This window comes from Macrotis lagotis, chromosome 2 (assembly GCF_037893015.1).
Source record: "Macrotis lagotis isolate mMagLag1 chromosome 2, bilby.v1.9.chrom.fasta, whole genome shotgun sequence".
Lineage (NCBI taxonomy): Eukaryota > Metazoa > Chordata > Mammalia > Peramelemorphia > Peramelidae > Macrotis > Macrotis lagotis.
The window spans coordinates 242,595,897-242,617,625 of record NC_133659.1 but is presented as its reverse complement, the minus strand read 5'-3'; the positions used below and the strand labels follow the sequence as shown (position 1 = coordinate 242,617,625).

Below are 21,729 nucleotides of genomic sequence, written 5' to 3'. Positions count from 1 at the left end.
TGAGGAAAGGAGAGAGGTGCTTGGTTCTGCAACCTTTCTCATTCAACCTATCTCAAGGGAGATAGGCTCTCCTGAGAGCAGAGTGGCTGCCCCTGAGAGGAGAAATCTACTTCTTTCACCAAATGGATAAAGTGATTAAGGAATTTGTTGCTATCTGCAGCCGTAAAGATGATAGTTAGGTAAAAGGAAGAATCACCAGAGGAAGTTATGAAGACAGGGATAGGGAGAATATAATATTTAGGCACGGGGGTGGGGAGTGTATGCAGAAAAGACTGTAAGCTTTTCTCCTTTCTTTAAACTTCTCATTTTTGGACTTGACCCAACAGAGACTGAAGCACCTCCCTCTCCCTCCACAGTTCCTCAACTCTTGTTTCACAACCCTTGATCCGATCCCTTTGAGGACCCAAATGTCTAATTTCTCAGTTGCTCTTGCTCTGCTTCTCCCAAATTTGAACTAAAATCTCAGGATGAAAAAGGGGACTAGGTTAAAACTGTGGATCCCTAAGGTACCTTTGCTATCGAAGTCCTCCAGAAGGGAACGGGCTTTCTTTTTGAAGTCATCAGCAGAGTGAATAAGACCTGTCTTGAACTTCTCCTTTTGTCTTTTCAACATTTGATCACTATCCAGCAAGACTTGCTGGAAGGAAACCCATTCACCATTCAAGTTATCCAGCATTTCTAGAACCTGTAGACAATACATAGATAGAAGTAGGAATAGCCCCTCCTTTCAGATCCGTGCAATCCAGCTCTCAGAGAAAGGTGAGGTTGCCAGTAGGAGCTTTCCCTGTGCCCTTAATTCTAGCCCTTCTCCATCTCCTCTGAGACTTCTTCCCCCTCTCTCTTAATAGCTCTTTTTCTCTACTTTTCTACTGCCTAAAAATATTGAATAAAAACCTTTAAAGCCTGTTTTGCTTTATTTGGCTTTACTCAACATCCCTTAACTACTCTTCTCATTTCAAAGACTGGAGAATAGAAAGAGTTCAACTTAATCCAGTCTATCTCTAAAAAAGAATACTCTTGGGGAGGCTAGGTGGGGCAGTGGATAGAGTACCAGCCTTGGAGTCAGGAGTACCTGGGTTCATTACTTCACAGTATCCCATTCCACTTTTTTGGAAAGTTCCAATTATTAAGAAGTTTTCCCTTAATTTGCCACTTTGTAACTTCTCATTGTTCTGTCTCTGGGGCCAAGAAGAGTCTAATTATTCCTCAAAAGAGCCCCATACTGGGGCAGCTAGGTGCCACAGTGGATAGATCACCCATCCTGGAATCAAGAGGACCTGAGTTCAAATTTGACCCCAAACACTTAATAAGTACCTAGCAAGACCTTGGGCAAGTCACAACCCCATTGCCTTTGCAAAAACCAAAAAAAAAAAAAAAAAAAAAAACCCAACCATAAGAGTCCCTTACCCTTTTCCAGGTCATCTTCTCAAAGCTAATCATCCCCAGTTCCTTAGGCCAAGCCTCATGTGACATAAACTGTCATTGATATCTTGGGAGACTGAACTCCTCTCACCTTGATTCAGAACAAAGCTGAGAGCTTCATGCATGAGTGTAAGAGAAGAGTGTACAATGAATGAGTGTCCAGCCCATGGAATTCAGCTGATGCAATTGCCATTCAGTGTCTGGAACATGTATTCAATGGCTGGACTGAGTCTGCAAACCATGTGAATAAGGAACCCCCTTTGATTGACTGTGGCTAAGGAAAGGGATGGGGTCTACAAAGAGTATATTCAAAAGGTACTAGATGACCTTATACCACCTCTTCAGGTGACTTCATCCTGCCTATTGTGTACCAGTGAGAGGAAAAAAAGGGAGTAAACTTGGGCCCTCCCCATTCAAGGGCAATATACACAGAGCACTCAAGTCTAACTTTCCAGAGGAAGGCCAGCAGCATTACCCTGAAAGGTTCTAGGAGTACCCTTAGGTATTTCTTCTCTGATGCTTTTGGCTCAAGTTCCCATTCTAGTGTGATTCCCCACTGTTAGTACCAGTGACTCCCAGTTCTATTTAATCAACTAACACCAATTGGTTTTCCTAAAAGAATATTTACTTCAAAGAAACAGTGAGGACAATATAACCTGACTCTGAACCAAGCTCTTTTGGGGGAGGTCTGCCTTGTGCTGCTTTACTACCTATGGAATGTCATTCTGGTTTAGTGAACAGGGAAATTTTCCCAAGTCTACAGAGAGATTGGTTAGAAATTGGGGAAATACTAAGGTGTCTATTCATATCCCTTGAGCATTTACCTTCTGGAGAATGGATGGTTAAATGGTCAAAAGATGAATAGAAGTTTTCAAAGGAAGAAATTCAAGCTAACAAGTATATAGGGAATATAAGTCCTAAATCATCAAACCTATAATCAGAGAAATGCTAATTAAAGCAACTTTGAGGTTCTGCCTCATACCTATCAGACTGGAAAAGATGACAAATGAATAAAATGACAATTGTTGGAATAACTATGGGAAAACAAGCACATTAGAGCCCTGTTGGTAAAGCTGTGATATGGTCTAGCCATTTTAGAAAGCAATTTGAAACTCTGGACATAACCTTTGATCCAGCTATATTAGTAGGTCTATACCTGCAACTAAATCAAAGAAAAAGGATCTATATATACAAAAAATATATAGAGAGAGAATTTCTTTTTTGTGGTAGCCAAAAAATTGGAAATCAAGTGAGTATCCTCTTATGGGCGAATAACTGAACAAATTGTGATATATGAATGTAATGGAATATTATTGAGCCATAACAAAATGGATAAATGGACAATGTCAGAGGAGACTAGGAAGATCTTTATGAACTGATGAAAAGAAAAGTAAGAAAAGCCTCAGAGAACAATTTATACAATGATAATATTACAAACCAACTTTAAAAGGCTTTAGAACTCTGTTCAAAATAACAATAAACCACAAGTCCAAAAGAATGCAGATCAAGATGCAGAGGCATATTATTTTCAGACACAGTTAATGTGGACAGCTAGGTGGCACTTTGGATAGAATATTAGGCCTGGAATCAAGAAGATCTGAGTTCAAATGTAGCTTCAGACACTTACTAGCTGTGTGACCTTGGGAAAAATAATTTTTTTGCCTCAGTTTCCTCAATTGCAAAATGGGGATAATGATAACTCATACCTCCTGGGGATGTTGCAAGGATCAAAGGAAATAATAATCATAAAGTGCTAACCACAGTGCATGGCACATGGTTGGTGCTACAGAAATATTAGCTATTATGATTATTATAATGAGGCTTTGCTTTGCTGGATTGTGCAGCAAAGATATTAAAGAACTTGTTTTGAGGTTTGTTTTTAAATTTGTTTGGTGGGTGGAGAGGGAGTGGTGAGGACAGGCTAATTAAAAATACTTGTTACTTGAAAATTTTTAAAAATAAACTATGAAAGAAGAAAGGCAATTGGGAAATAATTAACTAGATGCATTTTATGCTTCTGTCACTGAGACAGAATAAATTTCTTATTTAAGTAAAACACCCTTTTTTGATAAAAGCCATGAAAGCCTGTGAGTATATGAAAATGTGTCAGAATCCTCATTGTATATCTGAATTCCACAGCAGGGATCCAAATTCAGTCAAGACCAGTATATATTAAAAACCAAAATTAAGCGGGGGGAAAGCTAACCAAGTGATCTATGCCTAGAGCACTGAAAAATATTCTTCATGAACCTTGAGGGAATACTACTATTGGAAACTTACATCCTCTGATACTTGAACCTCATACTTCTCCAGGATGGTGAACTGCTCATGAATGGGAGGTATCTGGCTTTCCGTACTGGCTAAATCACGTTGCAAATCTTCCATAAGCTGAAGGCTGACCCCAAGTTCCTCTAGGGTCTGGGGTGAGTGACTAATTCTGAGAAAGGTGGAGAGAAAAGCCTGGGTAAATGGAATGGAGAGGGCCCATCCAATCCCCGAGTCCTCTTCTATGAGACTTCCTATCCTCAGCAAACTCAACCCTTACTTTTCAGCATTGTTGCTCAGATAATTGTGCAGTTCCATAAGCTTCCCAGCAGCCATCTCTTTAAGCAGGGTAGTAAACTTGTTCTGCCATTCATTACAGTGTTGCACCAAAGAGAACTTGAGATGGGAACAGTCTAGAAGCACAAACTGGATATTGAGGACTGTATCTTCCTTTTGCACATTATTTGCAACTTCCGTATATCTGTGGGGGGTCCCAAGTCACTGTTAGAGAGTACTGCCTCCCAATGTCCCCTTTTCCCTTCCCATTTTCTTTCTTGCTTTCTCCTTTTTCACCTCTGCCTCTCTTACATTGGTTTCTCCTCTATCGCTGCTCTTCTACAAATTTCTTTTCCTAACCCACTGCTAATTTTTATCCCTGCCATGTCTCTCTTCCCCCATCCTGTAATCTTTCTAATCACTTTCATTTACACCTTTTCTGTATTTCTCCTTTCATTTTTTCTTTCCTTTTTTCTTACTGTCATTCTTCTGTTTCCTCTTAGTTTCATCTTCTCTTTTTTGCTTGTCTTCTCCCACTTTCCTATTCCCTTCATTTTCCCATTTCCTTCCCCTTTTCTATTATTCTCTCTCTCTTTCTCTCTCTCTCTCTCTCTCTCTCTCTCTCTCTCTCTCTCTCTCTCTCTAGGATGAGAAGAAATGGAAAGAAGGTGGAAGCAAATTTGCTGGGAAGATACTATTATTATTTATATAGGCTATAGCATCATGTGCTCATTTACTTCCCATAGCCTGGAACAGGCATTGCCTCCCTTATCCCTTCCCTTCCTACATGAAATTCAAAATTTATCTCCCAGGCCTCACTGCCACAATCACTATTGCAATAACAATGGCCCCCTCTAGGGTTTATTCTAGGGCTAAAGAACAGTTGCTGTCTCTAAGCAACCACAGACCTCTCTGCCAGGGAAATCAGAGTAACAGATTTCAAATGAGGTGTTTCTCTTCTGAGACAATGGAGATGAGGCATCAGAGAGTAGGGAGTGGGGATAATAGCTGAAACAGAGAAACATCAGGCAGGGTACATGTGTGTCCCTAAGACATACAATGAGCTGGTAACAGAACTAAGAGTTTTTCTTATCTTCAATTTTTCTTCTCTGAAGTCTAGAGTACTGTCCTGTCTTTCAGACTTTCACTCATTAATATTCACTCACTTTGTCCCTTTAAGTTTGCAGGCCTTTGACTCAATGCTTCTCCTATATAACAGATTCTCTTCTGTCTGGATTCCCAATTCCCTAAAAGAACACTAGAATCCTACAAGACCGACTCCTTGCTCTCAAATCTTTTCAAGTCCTTACTCTTTTCTGATAATTAAGGAATCCAATCCATCAGGATTCCTTGTTCTCTAAAGCTCTCCCCTATTTCAGAACTCATATCTTTTAAAGACTCAAATATTTTTGTATCTGGTTCTCACCGGGCAATGTCAGCATCAAAGGAGGAAACAGGTGGATTGAGGCGTTGGTAACGTCGGATAAAGGAGTCCTTGTTGATCTCCCAAATTTCCCTGTATGTGTCCCAGGTCTTGAGGTAATTTTGGAGCAAGGATGCATTGTTGGTCATACCCCCACTGATTTGTGTTTGGATCTTCTTGATGTCCTCATCTCGCTCTATGAGGAAGAAGAGGAGTATGGAAGACTGTTAGAGGCTACTTAGACTGAAACTGAGCAAATTAGGTCAGAAAATTCCATTAGGCATGTCTGACTAATTTGGAGATAATTTATGATGTGTACCATCTATAATCAATTCTGTTATCATGTAGGTAATGGTCTTATATTATCTTCTTTCTCTTAATCCCTATCAATACTATTTTTTAAAAAATCAAACTGTGTCTCTGGTGAATTAAGGGGATGATCCTTCTACCCCCAGTATCTTCTTTTTGTGGTCAGATTTGATAGGACCATCTGCAGTGGATGTCTCTTATTTCTCTCTCATTGACTTCTTTTTTAAAAATTAATTTTTATTAAAGATATTATTTGAGTTTTACAATTTCCCCCCCAATCTTACTTGCCTCCCCCCACCATGGAAAACACTCTGTCAGTCTTTACTTTGTTTCCATGTTGTACCTTGATCCAAATTGGGTGTGATGAGAGAGAAATCATATCCTTAAAGAAGATAAGTCTAAGAGGTAACAAGATCAGACAATAAGATATCTGTTTTTTCCTAAATTAAAGGGAATAGTCTTTGAACTTTGTTCAAACTCCACAGCTCCTTATCTGGATACAGATGGTACTCTCCTTTGCAGACAGCCCAAAATTGTTCCCGATTGTTGCACTGATGGATCTCATTCACTTCTTAACCCCTTGCAATCTGGTTTCTAATCTTATGAATTCACCAAAACTGCTTTTCCAAAGTTATCAATGATCTCTTCATTGCCAAGTTTAATGGCCTTTTCTCAGTTCTCCTTGACTTCTTTGTAGCCTTTGACACTATTAGTCACCCTCTTCTTCTTGATACTCTCTTCTCTCTAGGTTTTCAGGATTCTGCTCTCCTAATTCTCTTCCTGATTGTTTTCAGTCTCCTTTGCTAGAACCTCATTAGCAGCTAGGTAGCACAGTGGATAGAGTGTCAAGCCTGGAAGTCAGGAAGACTTGAGTTCAGATCTGTCCTCAGACACATTAGCTGTGTGACCTTGGGCAAGTCATTTAACCCTGTTTGCCTTGATTTCTACACCTGCTTAAATGAGCCTAAAAAGAAAATGGCAAACTATCCAATATCTTTGCCAAGAAAACTCCAAATGGGATCATGAAGAATCAGACATGACTGAACAACAATAACATCCAGATCAGACCCTCAAACTGTAAAGTTCAGAGTTAAGGTTTTTCCAAGGTCTTCTCTATAGAGGGAGCTCTAAACTACTTCATATGATGATCTCATCCTCTCTTATGATTTTAATTATCTCTATGCTGATGATTCTCAAATCTACTTAGCCTACCCAGTTTCTCTGCTGACCTCCAATCTCAGTGCTTTTCAGATATCTCAAATTAGATTTCCAGTAGACATCTTAAAATCAACATGTACAAAATTTATTATCTTTCCCCCTAAATACTTGCCCCTTCTTACCTTGCTTATTACTACAGATGGTAACACTATTCTCCCAATCTCTGAGGCCCACAACCTAAGAGTAATCCTCAATTCCTCACTATCTCTTACCCCTATATTCAATCTGTTGCTAAGCCTGACAATTTCACCTTTATAACATTTCTTGCCTACATTCACATCTTTCTTCTGATATGGTCATTACCAATGCAGGCTCTCATCACCTCATGCTTTGACTATTGTAATAGCCTGATGGTAAATCTAACTTCCTCAAGTCCCTATTTACTCCAATCCGTTCTCCATTTAGCCACCAAAGTAAACACAGACCCAACCATGTCATTCCCATTCAATAAACTCCAGCATCCCCCTATTATCTCCAAATCAAATATAAAATATTGTTTAGGGGTGGCTAGGTTGCTCAGTGGATAGAGCACCAGCCTTGGAGTCAAGAGTACCTGGGTTCAAATCTGGTATCAGACACTTAATAATTACCTAGCTGTGTGGCCTTGGGCAAGCCACTTAACCCCATTGCCTTGAAAAATCTAAAAAAAAAAAATTGTTTAATATTAAAAGTTTGTCATAACCTCCCTCCCTCCTACTTTTCCAGTCTTCTTACACCTCATTTTTCTGAGATGTCCTCTTCAGTCCATTGACACTGGCTTCCTGTTTGTCCCTCAAAAAAGTCACTCCCATCATTTGGGTCCAGGTATTTTCTCCAGCCATCCCCCATGCCTGGAAAGCTCTCCTTCTTCATTTTCCCTGCCTGGCTTCCTTTAAGTCTCAACTAAAACCCCATCTTCTAAAGGAAACTTCTCTCAACCCTGCTTCATTCTAATAAATTAGTATTTTTCCTATATATAGCTTGTTGGTCCATATTTGCTTCTTATCTCTCCCATTAGACTGGGGGCTCCTTGACAGTAGAGGTTATCTTTGGCCTCTTTTTGTATCCTCAGAGCTTAACAGCTTATAGTGAATGCTTAATAAATGTTTATTAGTTGATTGACTAATTGGAAAATGGTGTCCCTACACCTAGACTAGGAAAAATCTTCAGACAAGATCCAGCTATCTGCAGGTAGCAGAAGCAGTAGGATGATGAGAAGGATTCTCAACAGCTAGTATGAGAAAATAAAGAAAAAACGTGGGAGAAGATGAATATGTGTTTGTTGAATCACAGAAACATATAAACTCAGCACTGGAAGGCCCCCTCAAAAGTTATCTAGTCCAACCCATACATGAACAAGAATTCCCTTAAGAACATACCCCAAGGGTCATCTAGCTTGTGCTTGAAGCTCTCCAAGGGGGTAGAAACCACTCTCTCCTGAAGCAGTCATTTTCCACTTTTGTAATACTTTAATTATTGGGAAGGTTTTCCTTTACATCAAACTTAAATCTGTCTCTTTGCAACTTCTACCGACTATTACTAACACATCAATCAATACATGATACCAGCAAAAGAGATTATCTATAATCTTATTTGATTATAGATTAGAAGGAGTCACTGGAGTTTACTGAGGAGAATGACATGGCCACACCTACACTTCAGGGTAATAATTCTGGAAGTTTCCTGAAGGAGGGATTGCAATGAGGACCAGTGATTTGAGGTGGTATGCTAGCATGGAAAAATCTTCATTGCCTTTAGAGTCAGAGGATCTTGGTTCAAATATTTCCTTTGTCACTTAGTACTTGTGTGACCTTTTAAAATCACCTCTCTTGGTTTCCTCATCTGTAAAATGAAGGGATATATGGTCTGAGATCCTTTCTAGCTCTAGATTTATCTCTGAACCCTCTTCCTCTGAACTTTCTGTTCCTCTGAACCTAACATGATCAATGGCCTTTCTCAAATTCTCCTCAAACTGAACACAATCATATCACATGTGGTCTACCCCAAGCATAATACAAAGCACACTTACCCCCCATGTCTTGGATATGATTCTACTAAATTCAGTCTTTGACCAACTCTCTTTTGACTGCTACAATATACTGTTGATTCAAAGTAAGCCCAATGGCAGCAAGGTAATACAGTGGAGGGTGGCCTGACCTGTTATCAGTTGTTCTGAGTTCAAATTTGACCTCAAAAACTTACCAAATCACTTAACCTTGAACTGTCTCATACTCAGAAAAAATAAAAACAAAAAGAGTACCTGCTCTCAAAGAACTCACAATCTAATAGTGAAAACAATAGGCAAACAATAATGCAGACACTTAGACAGATAGATAGGTAGAAAGAAGAAAGATAAACAGAAAGATGGATAGCTTGCCTGCTCTTCATAGTATAGACCCATGTCTATCTATCTAATCTATCTTTACCTATTTATAGAGCTATTTAGTACAGCTAAGTTTTAAAGTGGATAGAGAACCAGGCCTGGAGTCAGGCAGACCCCTCTTCCTGAGTTCAAATCTGGTTTCACACTTATTAGATGTGATGCTGAGCAAATCACTTTACCCTGTTTGCATCAGTTTTTTTTCCACTGGAGAAGAAAATGGCAAACCACTCCAGTACTTTTGCCAAAGACAAAACAAAACAAATAGGATCACAGTCAGACGTGATTGAAGTGACTGAGGAACAACAATAAAAATAGTTCTATTTACATATGGAAACTTTCTTAACAATTATATATTGTTTGTGTATTTATATAATTTATAATATATTATATAAGAATATAAAAGTGGAATGTCCTGCTTCATGAGGAAGAGGGATCAGTTCCCCTTCCCTGGAGATCTTCAAGCAAAGACTAAATGAACATGTAGGAATGGTCTTAAGGAAATTCTATATCATGTATAGATTTATATCTATCTATATCTCTCTGTATATTTTTACATATATACATAAGTGTAAATGTATATACACAAAAGAGAAATAATCAATAGAGGAAAGGTATTAATATTTAAGGAAGATTTCTTATAGGGAAAAGTTTCTTGTAGAAGATGGGGTTTTAGTTAAGACTCAAAGGAAATCAAGGAGGTCAGTAATCAGGTGGAGAGATAAGGAGAAAAAGGATTCCAGACATGAGGAACAGTCAAAAAGAATGCCAGAATGGGGTCATGGAGGGCATTATTCCCCCTCCAAAATGATCCAATGACAATGGAAAGATAGGAAGGAGTTAGATTATGGAATTCCTCTCTCCTCTATCTCAAGTTCTAATAGAGTACTTACTTCCCCTCAAGGTTCCTATCAATATTTATCTTAGCAACCAGTTCTTCCTAGTTTGAGAGAATCAGGACCATAAGAGCAATTCCCTTAATAGCATTAAGGCAAGTCAAGAAATTATTAGCCATCTACTTCTGAAAGATGTGTGTATATACTCAGTCCTCTATTAATACATTATCAGGCTATTATTCTACACTGTGTTCTGTTTCCTAAATTTCTCATCTTTTTCTCTTTGTTTCCACATGGAATACAATATTATATTATGACCCTCCGCTTCACCCCTTCCTTTTGCCAATCTTTCTTCTTTGGAACAAAGCATATATTACTCTCTTTCAGAGCCATATTATTTCGTGATAACTATGAGATCACATTTACCTCTAACTTAAATTCAACATGTCCAAATATGAATTATTTTTCCTCTCCAACTCTTTTCTCTTCCTAATTTCCTTATTAATAACAAAGGCACCATCTCCCAATGATTCAGGTTTGCAACCTATGTATTATCCTTTACTCTTCATGCTCTCTCAGCCCCATTCCCCCTTGCCAAGTCTTGTTGATTTTGCCTTTGAAAACCTCTATCATATATGTCCCCTTCTTTTTTTTTAAGGTTTTTCTTTTTTGCAAGGCAATGGTGTTAAGTGGCTTGCCCAAGGCCACACAGCTAGGTAATTATTAAGTGTCTCAGGCCGGATTTGAACCCAGGTACTCCTGACTCCAGGGCCGGTGCTTTATCCACTATGCCACCTAGCCACCCCTGTCCCCTTCTTTCTATACTAACCTAGTATAGGTCTTCATTCCCTTATAGGTGGTATTGCAATAGCCTTTTGGTTGCTCTCTCTCTGCCACTCCAGACCATTTTCTATTCAGCTGCCAAAGTGAGTTTCCTTAGTATAGGAATAAGCTCCAGTGATTTGCTATTACCTCCAGGATTAAATATAAAATGCCCTCTACAAGATTTTAAAACGCTTCATCAACTGGCCCCTTCCTACTTTTGCAGGGTTCTTGCATCTTATTCACACCCCTCCAGTATGATCCAGTCACTCCATCTCTTCATTTTGTGAATTTTCCCTTGCTATTCCCATGCCTGAAATACTATTTGTCTTCATCTCTGCCACCTGGATTTCTTGGCTTCCTTCAAGTCCCAGATAAAACCATACCTTCTAGAAAAACCCTTCCCAGTCTTCTTCTTCTTCTTTTTTTTTTTTTTGCAAGGCAATAGGGTTGAGTGGCTTGCCCAAGACCACACAGCTAGGTAATTATTAAGTGTCTGAGGTCGGAGTTGAACTCAGGTACTCCTGACTCCAGGGCCAGCACTCTATCCACTGTGCCACATAGTCACCACCCCAGTCTTCTTTAATCTTAGTTCCTTCCCTCTGAAATTATCTCCAATTTATCCTGCTGTTTGTATAAAGTTTGTTTACATGTTGCTCCTCCATTAGATTGTGAGCTCCTTGAGGAAAGGAACTATGTTTGCCTTTATTTAGATTCCCAAGAACTTTAGCAACAGTATCTGCTGGTATTGTGCCTAATAGATCCTTGTTGACTTTTTATTAAGATCTTTATGTCAGGGGTGGCTAGGTGGCGCAGTGGATAAAGCACTGGCCCTGGAGTCAGGAATACCTGGGTTCAACTCCGGTCTCAGACACTTAATAATTACCTAGCTGTGTGGCCTTGGGGCAAGCCACTCAACCCCATTGCCTTTCAAAAAAAAAATCTTTGTCATCTTGTTTATTATTCATACTTTGTGCATTTGTGAATAGGCTTTTACCAAACTGGTAACTTCTTTCTTGAATTGTTTCCTATTTATTTTGGAGTGAATCTACTTCTATTCTTCCTATAGTATAACTACTTTCTATGGCATGTAACTTTGTTAATATATTAGGCAGGTTTTTTCTCCTTTGCTTTTTAGACTCCAAGAAAATGAATTTTTATAAGTCCTTTTTGAAGTCTATTTTATCCTTGGTCAGAAGCCCATCCTTACTCTATTTTAAGTAGTGGTCAAGAAATCCAAATCCCATTTTTAAACACTATATTTTTAGCCAGCAGTATATTTCCTACTGTTTCAAGAGCTGGTCTCTTTCCCACTTATAGCCTTATCTTTATACACCCCTCTCTCCTTTTATAGGTCACCCTCCCTCCTCCATTGCCTTATTTTTCCCCCAATGCATTTCTGGTATCCCTGACTCACCCACTATCATGTAGATGGGGTCACGATTGGTCTTTCGATTGACAAGAACTTCAGGGAGATGGCAGAACACAGAGATAGTGCTGATGAGGTGGTTGGCAATACTATTGACCACATTGGCCAGGGTGGGCAAAGTGGGTGAGAACTCCACCTATATTGAACAGAGGGTAGAAGGTTTTTAGCATCTGGCTGTGGTAGGAGGAAAGCATCTGGGAGAGAAGAATAGGCAAAAGCTCATAAACCCTGGAGTGAGGGTAGGACTGGAGGGCCAGTAGGAGTTGAGAATAAGGTGTTGGAGGTAGAGGGAGAGAGGAAGAAGGAATGTCTCCCATCTTTGTGGAACCCCTACCTGAGCCACACCTCCAGGTCCATCATTCTGCAATATGACAAGAACTCGAAAAAGTGGATTAGGGGTAGACTTGCCATCTCCATTGATAGCTTTGGACAATTCTAACAGAGACCATTTGACATTGAGACGCAGAGCTTCTTCAATCATGTGATCCAACCGCATTGTGTACAGCAACCACTGTTGTTGAATCTGATGGAAAGAGATAGAACAATGGGAACATCTCAAGAGGAGGTAGCCTGAGTCTTGGAAGGAAACAGTTAGGAGCTGACTAGCTGGATGCCTTGGTCCAAGAGGTTAATAAATGGCTGGAATTGAGGAAGATTTAGATGCAGAGTGATGGGGCTAGGAAAGAAATGAGCTTGCAGATATAATAATGGATACTGGAACTGTAGGAATCAGAAAAGAAGGGAGTTAATAATAGGAAAGGGAAGGGCTGGATGTTAAGCAGCTCAAAGGGGAATGGGGTTTTTGCCCTGTTATATAGCACTGGCTATTAGATCTCCTACCTCAGGGCCATCATTCTTGAACACCTCATAGGTTTCACTCATGATATCCACCACTTCCTGATAGAGTGACATCAGTTTTTGCTGGATTACACTTCGGTGCTCCTTTTGGTCCTCCTCAAACTCTAAATCTTGGTAAACTCTTTTGCCAGTAATGCGAACCAGGAGAGTCTCAGACATTTCCTGTGCCCTCCAGCCCACAGTCAGTGTGGCTGCTTTAAAATCATTCACAATCATCTGGACCTAGGGGGACACATAAAGGCATGACCTTGGGGTTTGAATTCTAGGTCTTTGCTCTTTGCTGCTAACCCTACTAATTTCCTTAAGTTGACTTTTGTGACACAATTCTACAGGAAGAAATTTACTCTTTCTCAAGAATAAAAATAAAATTTCTTTAGGATTGAGGTATCTTACTACCCAGGCCTAGGCCATGACCAGGTCACTGATTCCTTCCATCCCCCATCTCAACTGACAGTTCTTCTAGGACCCAGTCTGAATACCTTACCTGTTTCTCCCTGCTCCTGGACCAAGACCCACCTTGCTGGCATGTATACGACACTCATTGATGAAGAAGGTGCTTGCTCCCTTCAGAATCCAATGCAGCTTCTTGAGCCCAGGATGGATCTTCTTGTCCAAGAAACGGATTCGTTCTTTGAACAGGGCCCTCTCATCTGGGGACAACATTGCAATGATTCTGTTTATGAGAAGAGGGGGAAGGGAACAAACAGAGAAAATGAATTAGGAGGATTTCCTTCATAATCAAGAGATGAACTGAAGGGCTTCAAGGTACTTTAAGGTGGGAATCAAGAGTGTTTCTGAAATAACAAACACTCCAATGAAATCTCCACTCCTAGCTCCCCTCAACCTAGCAAGGTAAAGAAAAACCTTCAAAAATATCAGCTCTGTTGTGATGCCTTCCTTCTAAAGAAGATCATGAAAGAATTCAGGATCAAAATGGAGATAAATCAGTTCATATAATACTGTGTCAGGTCCCAGGCAGGAGTCTTGTCTAATTTTGCCCTCCAGGTGAACTGAGTTTCCTCCAGGAGTGATCTTGAAAAGCAAAGCCTAGGCCTATGGCATTTAGGAAGTCAGTTCGATTTTGCCCTTCTAACCAAAGCTTGGGGGACCAAATATTGAGGACAGCATCTGAAAGTTCTGGGCCCTAGGGAAAAGCTAAGGTTTTGGAGGGACTAAGGATCAAGGATAAACATAATTCAGGGGAGGACACAGAAAGTCAAAGAGACAGAATGAGGATTGCATCAACCTGTTGTAATCTCGGGCAACAAGCAACAAATTTTCGCGCAGGATTCGCAGGTCTTCAGCACGTTCAGCTACATTCACCACATAATGAGGAGTCTCAAATAGTAGTCGCTCCCAAAAATGAATCTCCACAAAGAGTATCAGCAGGGTCCTAAAGTGTGAGAGGGATAGGAATGAGGAGAGAGGAATCCCAGAGTTGATAGTACTCCTTAGGTGGATGTAGATCAAGAATGAGACAAAAGAACTGAATAGAGGGAAGAAATGTGGAAGCAAGACCAGTTTAATGAAACCTGTTTAAATCTATATTCAAAAACCTTATTTAAATGTTTCATAAAATATTACAAAGTTCATTTAAAAATTAATTCTGGTAACTGCATCCGAGACAAAAATTCTAATGAGAAGGAAGAACTTCTCTAAAGTTATTTTCTGAATAGGGGAAAAAACACACAGTAGTACAGGTTTTTTGTAGCATGACACTGCACATAACTGTTTCTTTTTTTCCTTCAACCACATATGAAGAAGGAAACAGGAGTTTTAAGTGTCAGGAAGACAGACTAAAACTTTTCTAGATGAAATGACACACTTATGCTATGACAGATAATGAATAGTCAGTCACTGACAGCAAGAAGAGGATAATATACAATGAAAGCTAAGCTAAGAATGAAATGTGAATTGATTAAAGACAAAGATTCATAAAAAAATGCACTAAACTGAACCTAAGCATCTATTTCTTTAAAAGATGCTAATCTTTGATATTTCAATTAATGGCTGGTTATTATTTTTAAGACCCCTGCTTTAATAAAGTAGTATTATACCCATGGAACATCTTCAAAGTTGACATCCTGATTCTTCTGGACCAGGTGGGAACTTTGGGACCTGCTTCTGGTCACAAACAGAAACAGCCAAAAGGACTGGTTTTCATTTTGGTTTGATGTGACAAAATCTGAGTAGATTCTCTTTCCTATAACAGTGGCGGAACAGTGAGGTCCTTCTTAAGTTAAAAGAACAGAGAAATTCTAATTTGGGAGCTTTTATTTCAGCTCTCTAGTTGTGTCATTTGTAATTTCAAGGCTTCCAGAGAGGGACTGGGAAGGACTACTCTTTCTCAATCCCAATATGATGATGATTTCACCCCTTAATGGCAAAGAGAATGGTGCAATACACTAACCTCTGTTGGTCTGTCAGCAGTTTCTCAAGGTTAAATAATTAAAGCATAGAGAATCCATGGTCAGAAATTTAAGCTATGTGGTGAGATATTTGATCATAGAGCCTCATCTAAATCCAGGGTAAATACATGAATTACATTTTAGATCACTCATGTGTTGAAACTAGTTTTGTGTGCTTGATAAGAGGTGAAAAAAACCTATTGAAAGCTGAACCAGTAAAATTGAAATCCTGAAGTTAAAGCAAATGCTATATTGTGGTAAAGAAATAAGGTAGAATCATGGAAACAAAAACCTACAAAATTTCCAAATTAAAAATAATAATTACAGTTCATATATATGTATGTATTACAAAGGAAAGAGGAAAATTACAAAAGATAAAACATAATTTGTGAAATTAAAAGATACACAAATATGGATAAGAAGGAAAACAGGTTACTGGGGAAAAAAGTTTGCATCAGTTAGCGAATAAGTGTTTGATATCCACATATATAGGCTAAGAGAAACACATAAGAACAAAATCTGTTTCCCAATAACAAAATGTTAAAAAGATATAAACAGTTTTCCAAAGAAGAATGGTGAACTATTAATAACCATAAGAAAGAATGTTCCAAATTACTAACATTAAGAGAAATTCAAATCAAAATAACTCTAAATCTAACAAATAATAATAATAATAATAACAAATTACTCTAACATCATTTCACATTCAACAGACTAATAAAGCCGACAAAAGCAAGGAATGGTCAATGTTAGAGAGGTTGTTGAGGAAATAGATACACTAAAGCATTGTTGGTGTATGTGTAATTACTATGATTCCTGCAAGTAATTTGGAATGATGCTATTAAAATAACTATAAGGTCCAAAGTCTTTGACTCTGAAATTCTACTTCTAAGGATATATCCCAAGAAGGTTCCATATATACCAAAATATTTTTAACAGCACTTTTTGTGGTAACAAAAGTGAATGATTATCAAAATGATGTCCTCTTCAGGGAGATGATGCAAATGAATTGGCTTTGAGTGAGGATGTTCCATGCTAGGTCACTAGCCTCACTTTCTCCTTCAGAGCTGTTTGTATCCAGTGGCCAAATATGAACCAGGACAATTAGAGATGGCCCTGGATGCAAGGCAATCAGGATTAAGTGACTTGCCAAGGTCATACAAGCTAGTTAGTGTGAAGTGTCTGAGGCCAGATTCGAACTCCTGTCCTGACTCCTAGACCAGTGCCATCTCGCTGACACTTATAATTATCAAAAAAGAGATTGGCTAAATCTCCATAATTAGTTCACTCTCCCACTCTTCCAAACTTTCCACCCCTCCTCAAACCTCTTATCACCTTCTCCCTTCCCCCATCCTCAAAGGTGAGAATCTTCATATTTCACTCAAAAAAGAAGAGTTCTCCTCCCATCACACAGTCATCTTCTGCCACTGTCTCCTTCTTCACTTGTCTCATATGAAGAGATGGCATTCTCCTTGCCCAGGCAAACTCTTCTACCTACACAATTGATCCCATTCTATCCCAGCTCCTCCAACAGATTGCCCCCTTTACATTCATATTCTCTCTTAAATCTCTCCCTGCCTAACTGCTTCCTCACTGTCTACAAACATGCCCATGTCTCATCTTCATAAAATCCTCATTTGACCAATCTATCCAAGCTATCATCCCATATCTCTCCTCCCTTTGTGTCTAAACTCTTTGAAGTCACTTACAATAGATTTCCTCCACTTCTTTTTCTCTCCCTTTCTTTTTAACATTTATAAGTCTGGATTCCAAGCTCATCATGCAATGAATTGCTCTCTTCAAATTACTAACAATTTTCTAATTGCCAAATGTAATGGTCTCATATTTCTTGTCCTCTCTGTGTCTTTTGACACTGTTGATCTTCCTCTTCTTAATATTTTCTTTTAGGTTTTCAGGCCACTATTCTCTCCTGGATCTCCTCCTGCCTATCTGATGACTCCTTCTTGGTCTCCTTTGCCAAATCTTCATTCAGGTCAAACCCATTAACCATGAGTTTTCCAAGGTTTCTTCTCTTCTCCCTCTACTGTTTTGCTTGTGATATCTAATTAGTTCCATGGTTATTTACATATGACTACATGAATGTAATGAAATATTATTAAGCTATAAAAAATAAGCATGATAGGGGGTGGCTAGGTGGCGCAGTGGATAAAGCACTGGCCCTGGAGTCAGGAGTACCTGGGTTCAAATCCGGTCTCAGACACTTATTACCTAGCTGTGTGGCCTTGGGCAAGCCACTTAACCCCATTTGCCTTGCAAAAATCTAAAAAAAAAATAAATAAGCATGATAAACACAGAGACTCACAGAAAGACATACATGAATAGATAACAAAATGAAAGCAGCAGAGCCAGGAAAACAACATACACAATAACTACAACATTTGGAAAGAACAACTATACACAAAATAATTGAAATGGAATATTAACAGATTATAAGACCACCCCATCTTCCTCCATTCTTTTCAGATGTCAAGATTCAAAATATATTTTTCTATGTATTGCTGAATTTTGTTGATTTTTTTCCCTTTTTCCTCCTTAAAAAAATTCTTTGCTATAAGGGAAGGCTCTCAGGAAAGGGGTAGGGAGAATCATAAACATGAAGTAAACTTGAAATATTTTTTAAATCTATTAAAAAGGGGGCGGATAAAGCACTGGCCCTGGAGTCAGGAGTACCTGGGTTCAAATCCGGTCTCAGACACTTAATAATTACCTAGCTGTGTGGCCTTGGGCAAGCCACTTAACCCCATTTGCCTTGCAAAAAAATCTATTAAAAAAAAAGAAAACCAAATAACAAAGTGAAAATGATAATGCAAAGGAGATAAAGAAGAAATAAAAGAAATTGATAGAATTTATGTTGTCCAATTATATGCCAAAAAGACTGATAAATTAAATAACAGAGATGAACATTTACAAAAATGCAAAATACACTGATTAACATAAAAACATTATTAAAAAATCCAATCTCAGAAAAAGAAATTGACCTAGATGGAACTAACCCTGTGAATTTTGAAAGGTTGGAAAAACTATCTTAGGGCCCTCAGCAACAGAGTCCATTGTAGGTGCTAGAAGGGACCAACAACAAAGGAAACTTCAAAAGATAGATAGGTATGAAAAGTCAGTTTCCAGAGGATAGTTGCAGCTTTAGAGTTTGTGACTCCTCACAACAAAGAGAAATATTATTAAGGACTAATAAAGAAGGCTAATTTAAGTGACCCCTCCTGAAGATTTCATTGAAAGAAAAAAGGACTTGTAGGTTCAGGATCTATGTACTTTGGTTATACATTCTCTTGAGTCATGTGCCTCATGTTCAGGGATATGAGGGGAGTCAGAGGAGGTAGAACTGTGCCTCACCTCAGATTGGGTAATCCTTCACAAACTAGATTAAGCACATACAAGAAGCATTTGCCTATTAGGTTTATACAGTGCAAATCCTGACTCTGATACTGTTCTGTCTCCCCAGGCACGGATCCCACTACACATCATTATTCCTTTTGTATTTTTAAGTCTGAGCATACTCTTTTTCCAAGGGATCTTGGGTGTGCAAGAGGAGAACATGCTCCTTAAATTGTTAAACTTTGTAGGTAAATATCTTTAATCTAGCATCTATCTACTGTTTAACTGCTATTGGAAGCCACACAGGACAACTAGAAACAACTTTCTAGAACCTTGAGGGGAGAAGTCACCTGCCTTTTCAACAACTGCACTGGCAGTTAGGTTATAGACCAAGTCCTAATGTGGGAATTTCATGAATGATCACTTCAGTCCCCAGTCTAGAACCTAGAATCCCGGTCAGGAGATAGAGGCCATCTAGGAAGCACAATAGAAGTGCATTAAGAGGAACACTTTTATGAAGCAGTCTGTTGCTCAATGTTTAACAACTGATTCTAAAAAAAAAGAAAAAGAAAAAGATGCATACCACACTTCTAAGCTTAATATGCATTACCAACATTTTCTCCATTATTTTCTAAGTCTAAACAATCTACACAACAATAAATCAAACCCTGATTTGTAGGTCTTGCCAAATTTCCGAGGTGTAATTGCTCACACAGAAACATTTAATCATCAAAGCTGGTAAGATCTTGGCTCCAGCACATCCCTTCTTTTTAAGTTACTTTTTTTTTTTAACTGCACATATTTTTAATGCCAGAAAATTCTACTCTCCATGGTCTATCAGCATTTATTTTGTGATAAGTCAAGCTGCATATGTTACAGTGAAGAATTAAAGCATCTGGTGATCATTAACATGAAGGAAATAAATTTCAGATTTTGCTTCATTCACAGAACCTTGACCTGACTGTGTTAAGAGGTTTCCTCCTCTGAGGTAAAGAAAATCTCTAAAGGATTCTCACTTCTCTGTAAACCAAATGAGGCTAAACAAGGAAGAAATAGAAACAACATCTCCCTCTAGTGGCTCAGAAGAAAAAAAGCAGACAGAACAGACAAAGATCTTAAGATAGTTTCAAAAGTGAGAGCGCCATTGCTAGAGTGCTTTATGGATGCCAAGAGGCTTTCCTCACAACCACCCTTGAGACGTAGGCTGTGCCAATATTATCATCCACAAGAAGCCAGTTCTGCCCCTGATAAATGTCAGAGCTGGTGTCCAAAGTTAGTGCTCTTATCCTGCTATATATACCATGCATTTCTGATGTACAATACCCTAAAATAACTCCCAAAGATTCAGGATTAGAATACTTAAAGGAAAGAGTAAGATGTCCCCTTCATCATACAGGAAAGGAAATAACCAGCTGTGAGAGGGACTATATTAGGTAGGAAATAAATGATTATCTATAATAAATATCTCACCTGTAGCTTAGCACCTCATATTCTGTGTTTTCATGGACCAGATTCAAAAATGCATGGGCTCATTCCCCACCCATCTTTCTCCCCGAGGAATATAAAAATATAATTCACATTTAGAGCTTGAGAGATATAGGTAAAATGCCCCCAAGCTTTTGTGCTCTATATCTAAAAAGATAACCTTTATTCTGTCCCTCAGGCAATATAAAATATACAAAGGACTCACAGGTCACCACCATCTACATAACTCACCAATGAATCTTCCTCCAGGAACCTATAAAGTTCTTTAGACTCAGTGCTCCTAAGAAATGAAATTGGGTTGCAAATGAGTCAACACCCCTGGTTCTAATGACAATCCACTTCTTCTAAGGTCCTCTTCAACTTTAAAATATTACCCTAAGGTCATGGGAGATTCCCTAAAATGGAGTCTTATACTTGAGGTTTCTTGAAAGACTAGCCCTTCCCCAACAGTCTTGCACAGTCCAGTGAACTCATAGGTGAATTAAGGAGATGGAAAGCCAAGTCAGAAAATAAGGGCCAGGTCTGCTCTTCTGAATTGTGAATCAGTTCCTTTGTTGCATCCTCAGGTCCTAAGCTACATACTTCTCAATAAGAAGTTTGGTTCAGGAACTCAACACTGTCCAAATTTCTCTTCTTTCTCTAGAAGGCTGAATATACTATCACAGCTGTCACTGCTCAGAAATATCCCTTTACTGGGACCATGTGTTTTTTTTTTCCCTTAAGGATTTCTTGTCCTACTTAATTGCAAACTTCACTTGGGTTATGTGGGGCCATGTGAGTGAAAGGTTAAGTCAATCATTAGCTCTCCATAAAGATAGGCATTCTACAACCTCTAGCTTCTCTCTTTTCCTATTCTTAGACCATATTTTCTAATATATGTTTTGCCATCTTATTCTCCATCTATCTTTGCATTGAAATCATTGAGTATTAAGGTATTTAACTGCATGAATAACTATCAATTTTTGCACTGAATTTCTTTACTTCCTACAAAGGATGTTAACATATAAGCTGCAATTATCTTTTTTAGCTTATACACTTATAACGAATATAGGGTAAATGTATAAGTGATCCATGAAACAATATTTCTTGTTTTTGATCTCCCTGCTTAATTATTGGGGAATCTAGGTGAAACAGCGAATAGAGTCGGGAAGACTCATCTTCCTGAAGTCAAATTGATCTCAGACATTTATCATGGCCAAGTCACTTAACTCCATTTACTTCAGTTTCCTCCTCTGGAAAAATGAGCTAGAGAAGGAAATGGCAAACCA

At 38.7% G+C, this 21,729-nt stretch overlaps 1 protein-coding gene across 3 annotated transcripts in view; it reads right to left on the bottom strand.

The window, feature by feature from the left end:
• The window catches only part of DNAH2 (dynein axonemal heavy chain 2), a 125,328-nt gene that overhangs the window by 63,834 nt on the left and 39,765 nt on the right, over positions 1-21,729 (bottom strand). The window contains exons 1-10 of one of the 3 annotated variants that reach the window (XM_074225521.1): positions 20,693-21,542; positions 14,464-14,610; positions 13,734-13,890; positions 13,200-13,439; positions 12,694-12,882; positions 12,348-12,495; positions 5,390-5,582; positions 3,968-4,168; positions 3,703-3,859; positions 511-685 (exon numbers count right to left, since the gene is read on the bottom strand). In XM_074225521.1, coding sequence (XP_074081622.1) covers positions 511-685; positions 3,703-3,859; positions 3,968-4,168; positions 5,390-5,582; positions 12,348-12,495; positions 12,694-12,882; positions 13,200-13,439; positions 13,734-13,880 — 1,450 coding nt within the window. In that variant the 5' untranslated portion in view covers positions 13,881-13,890; positions 14,464-14,610; positions 20,693-21,542. Of the gene's footprint in view, positions 1-510; positions 686-3,702; positions 3,860-3,967; positions 4,169-5,389; positions 5,583-12,347; positions 12,496-12,693; positions 12,883-13,199; positions 13,440-13,733; positions 13,891-14,463; positions 14,611-20,692; positions 21,543-21,729 lie in introns of those variants that run through there. The other 2 variants (XM_074225519.1, XM_074225520.1) reach the window with 2 other exon arrangements.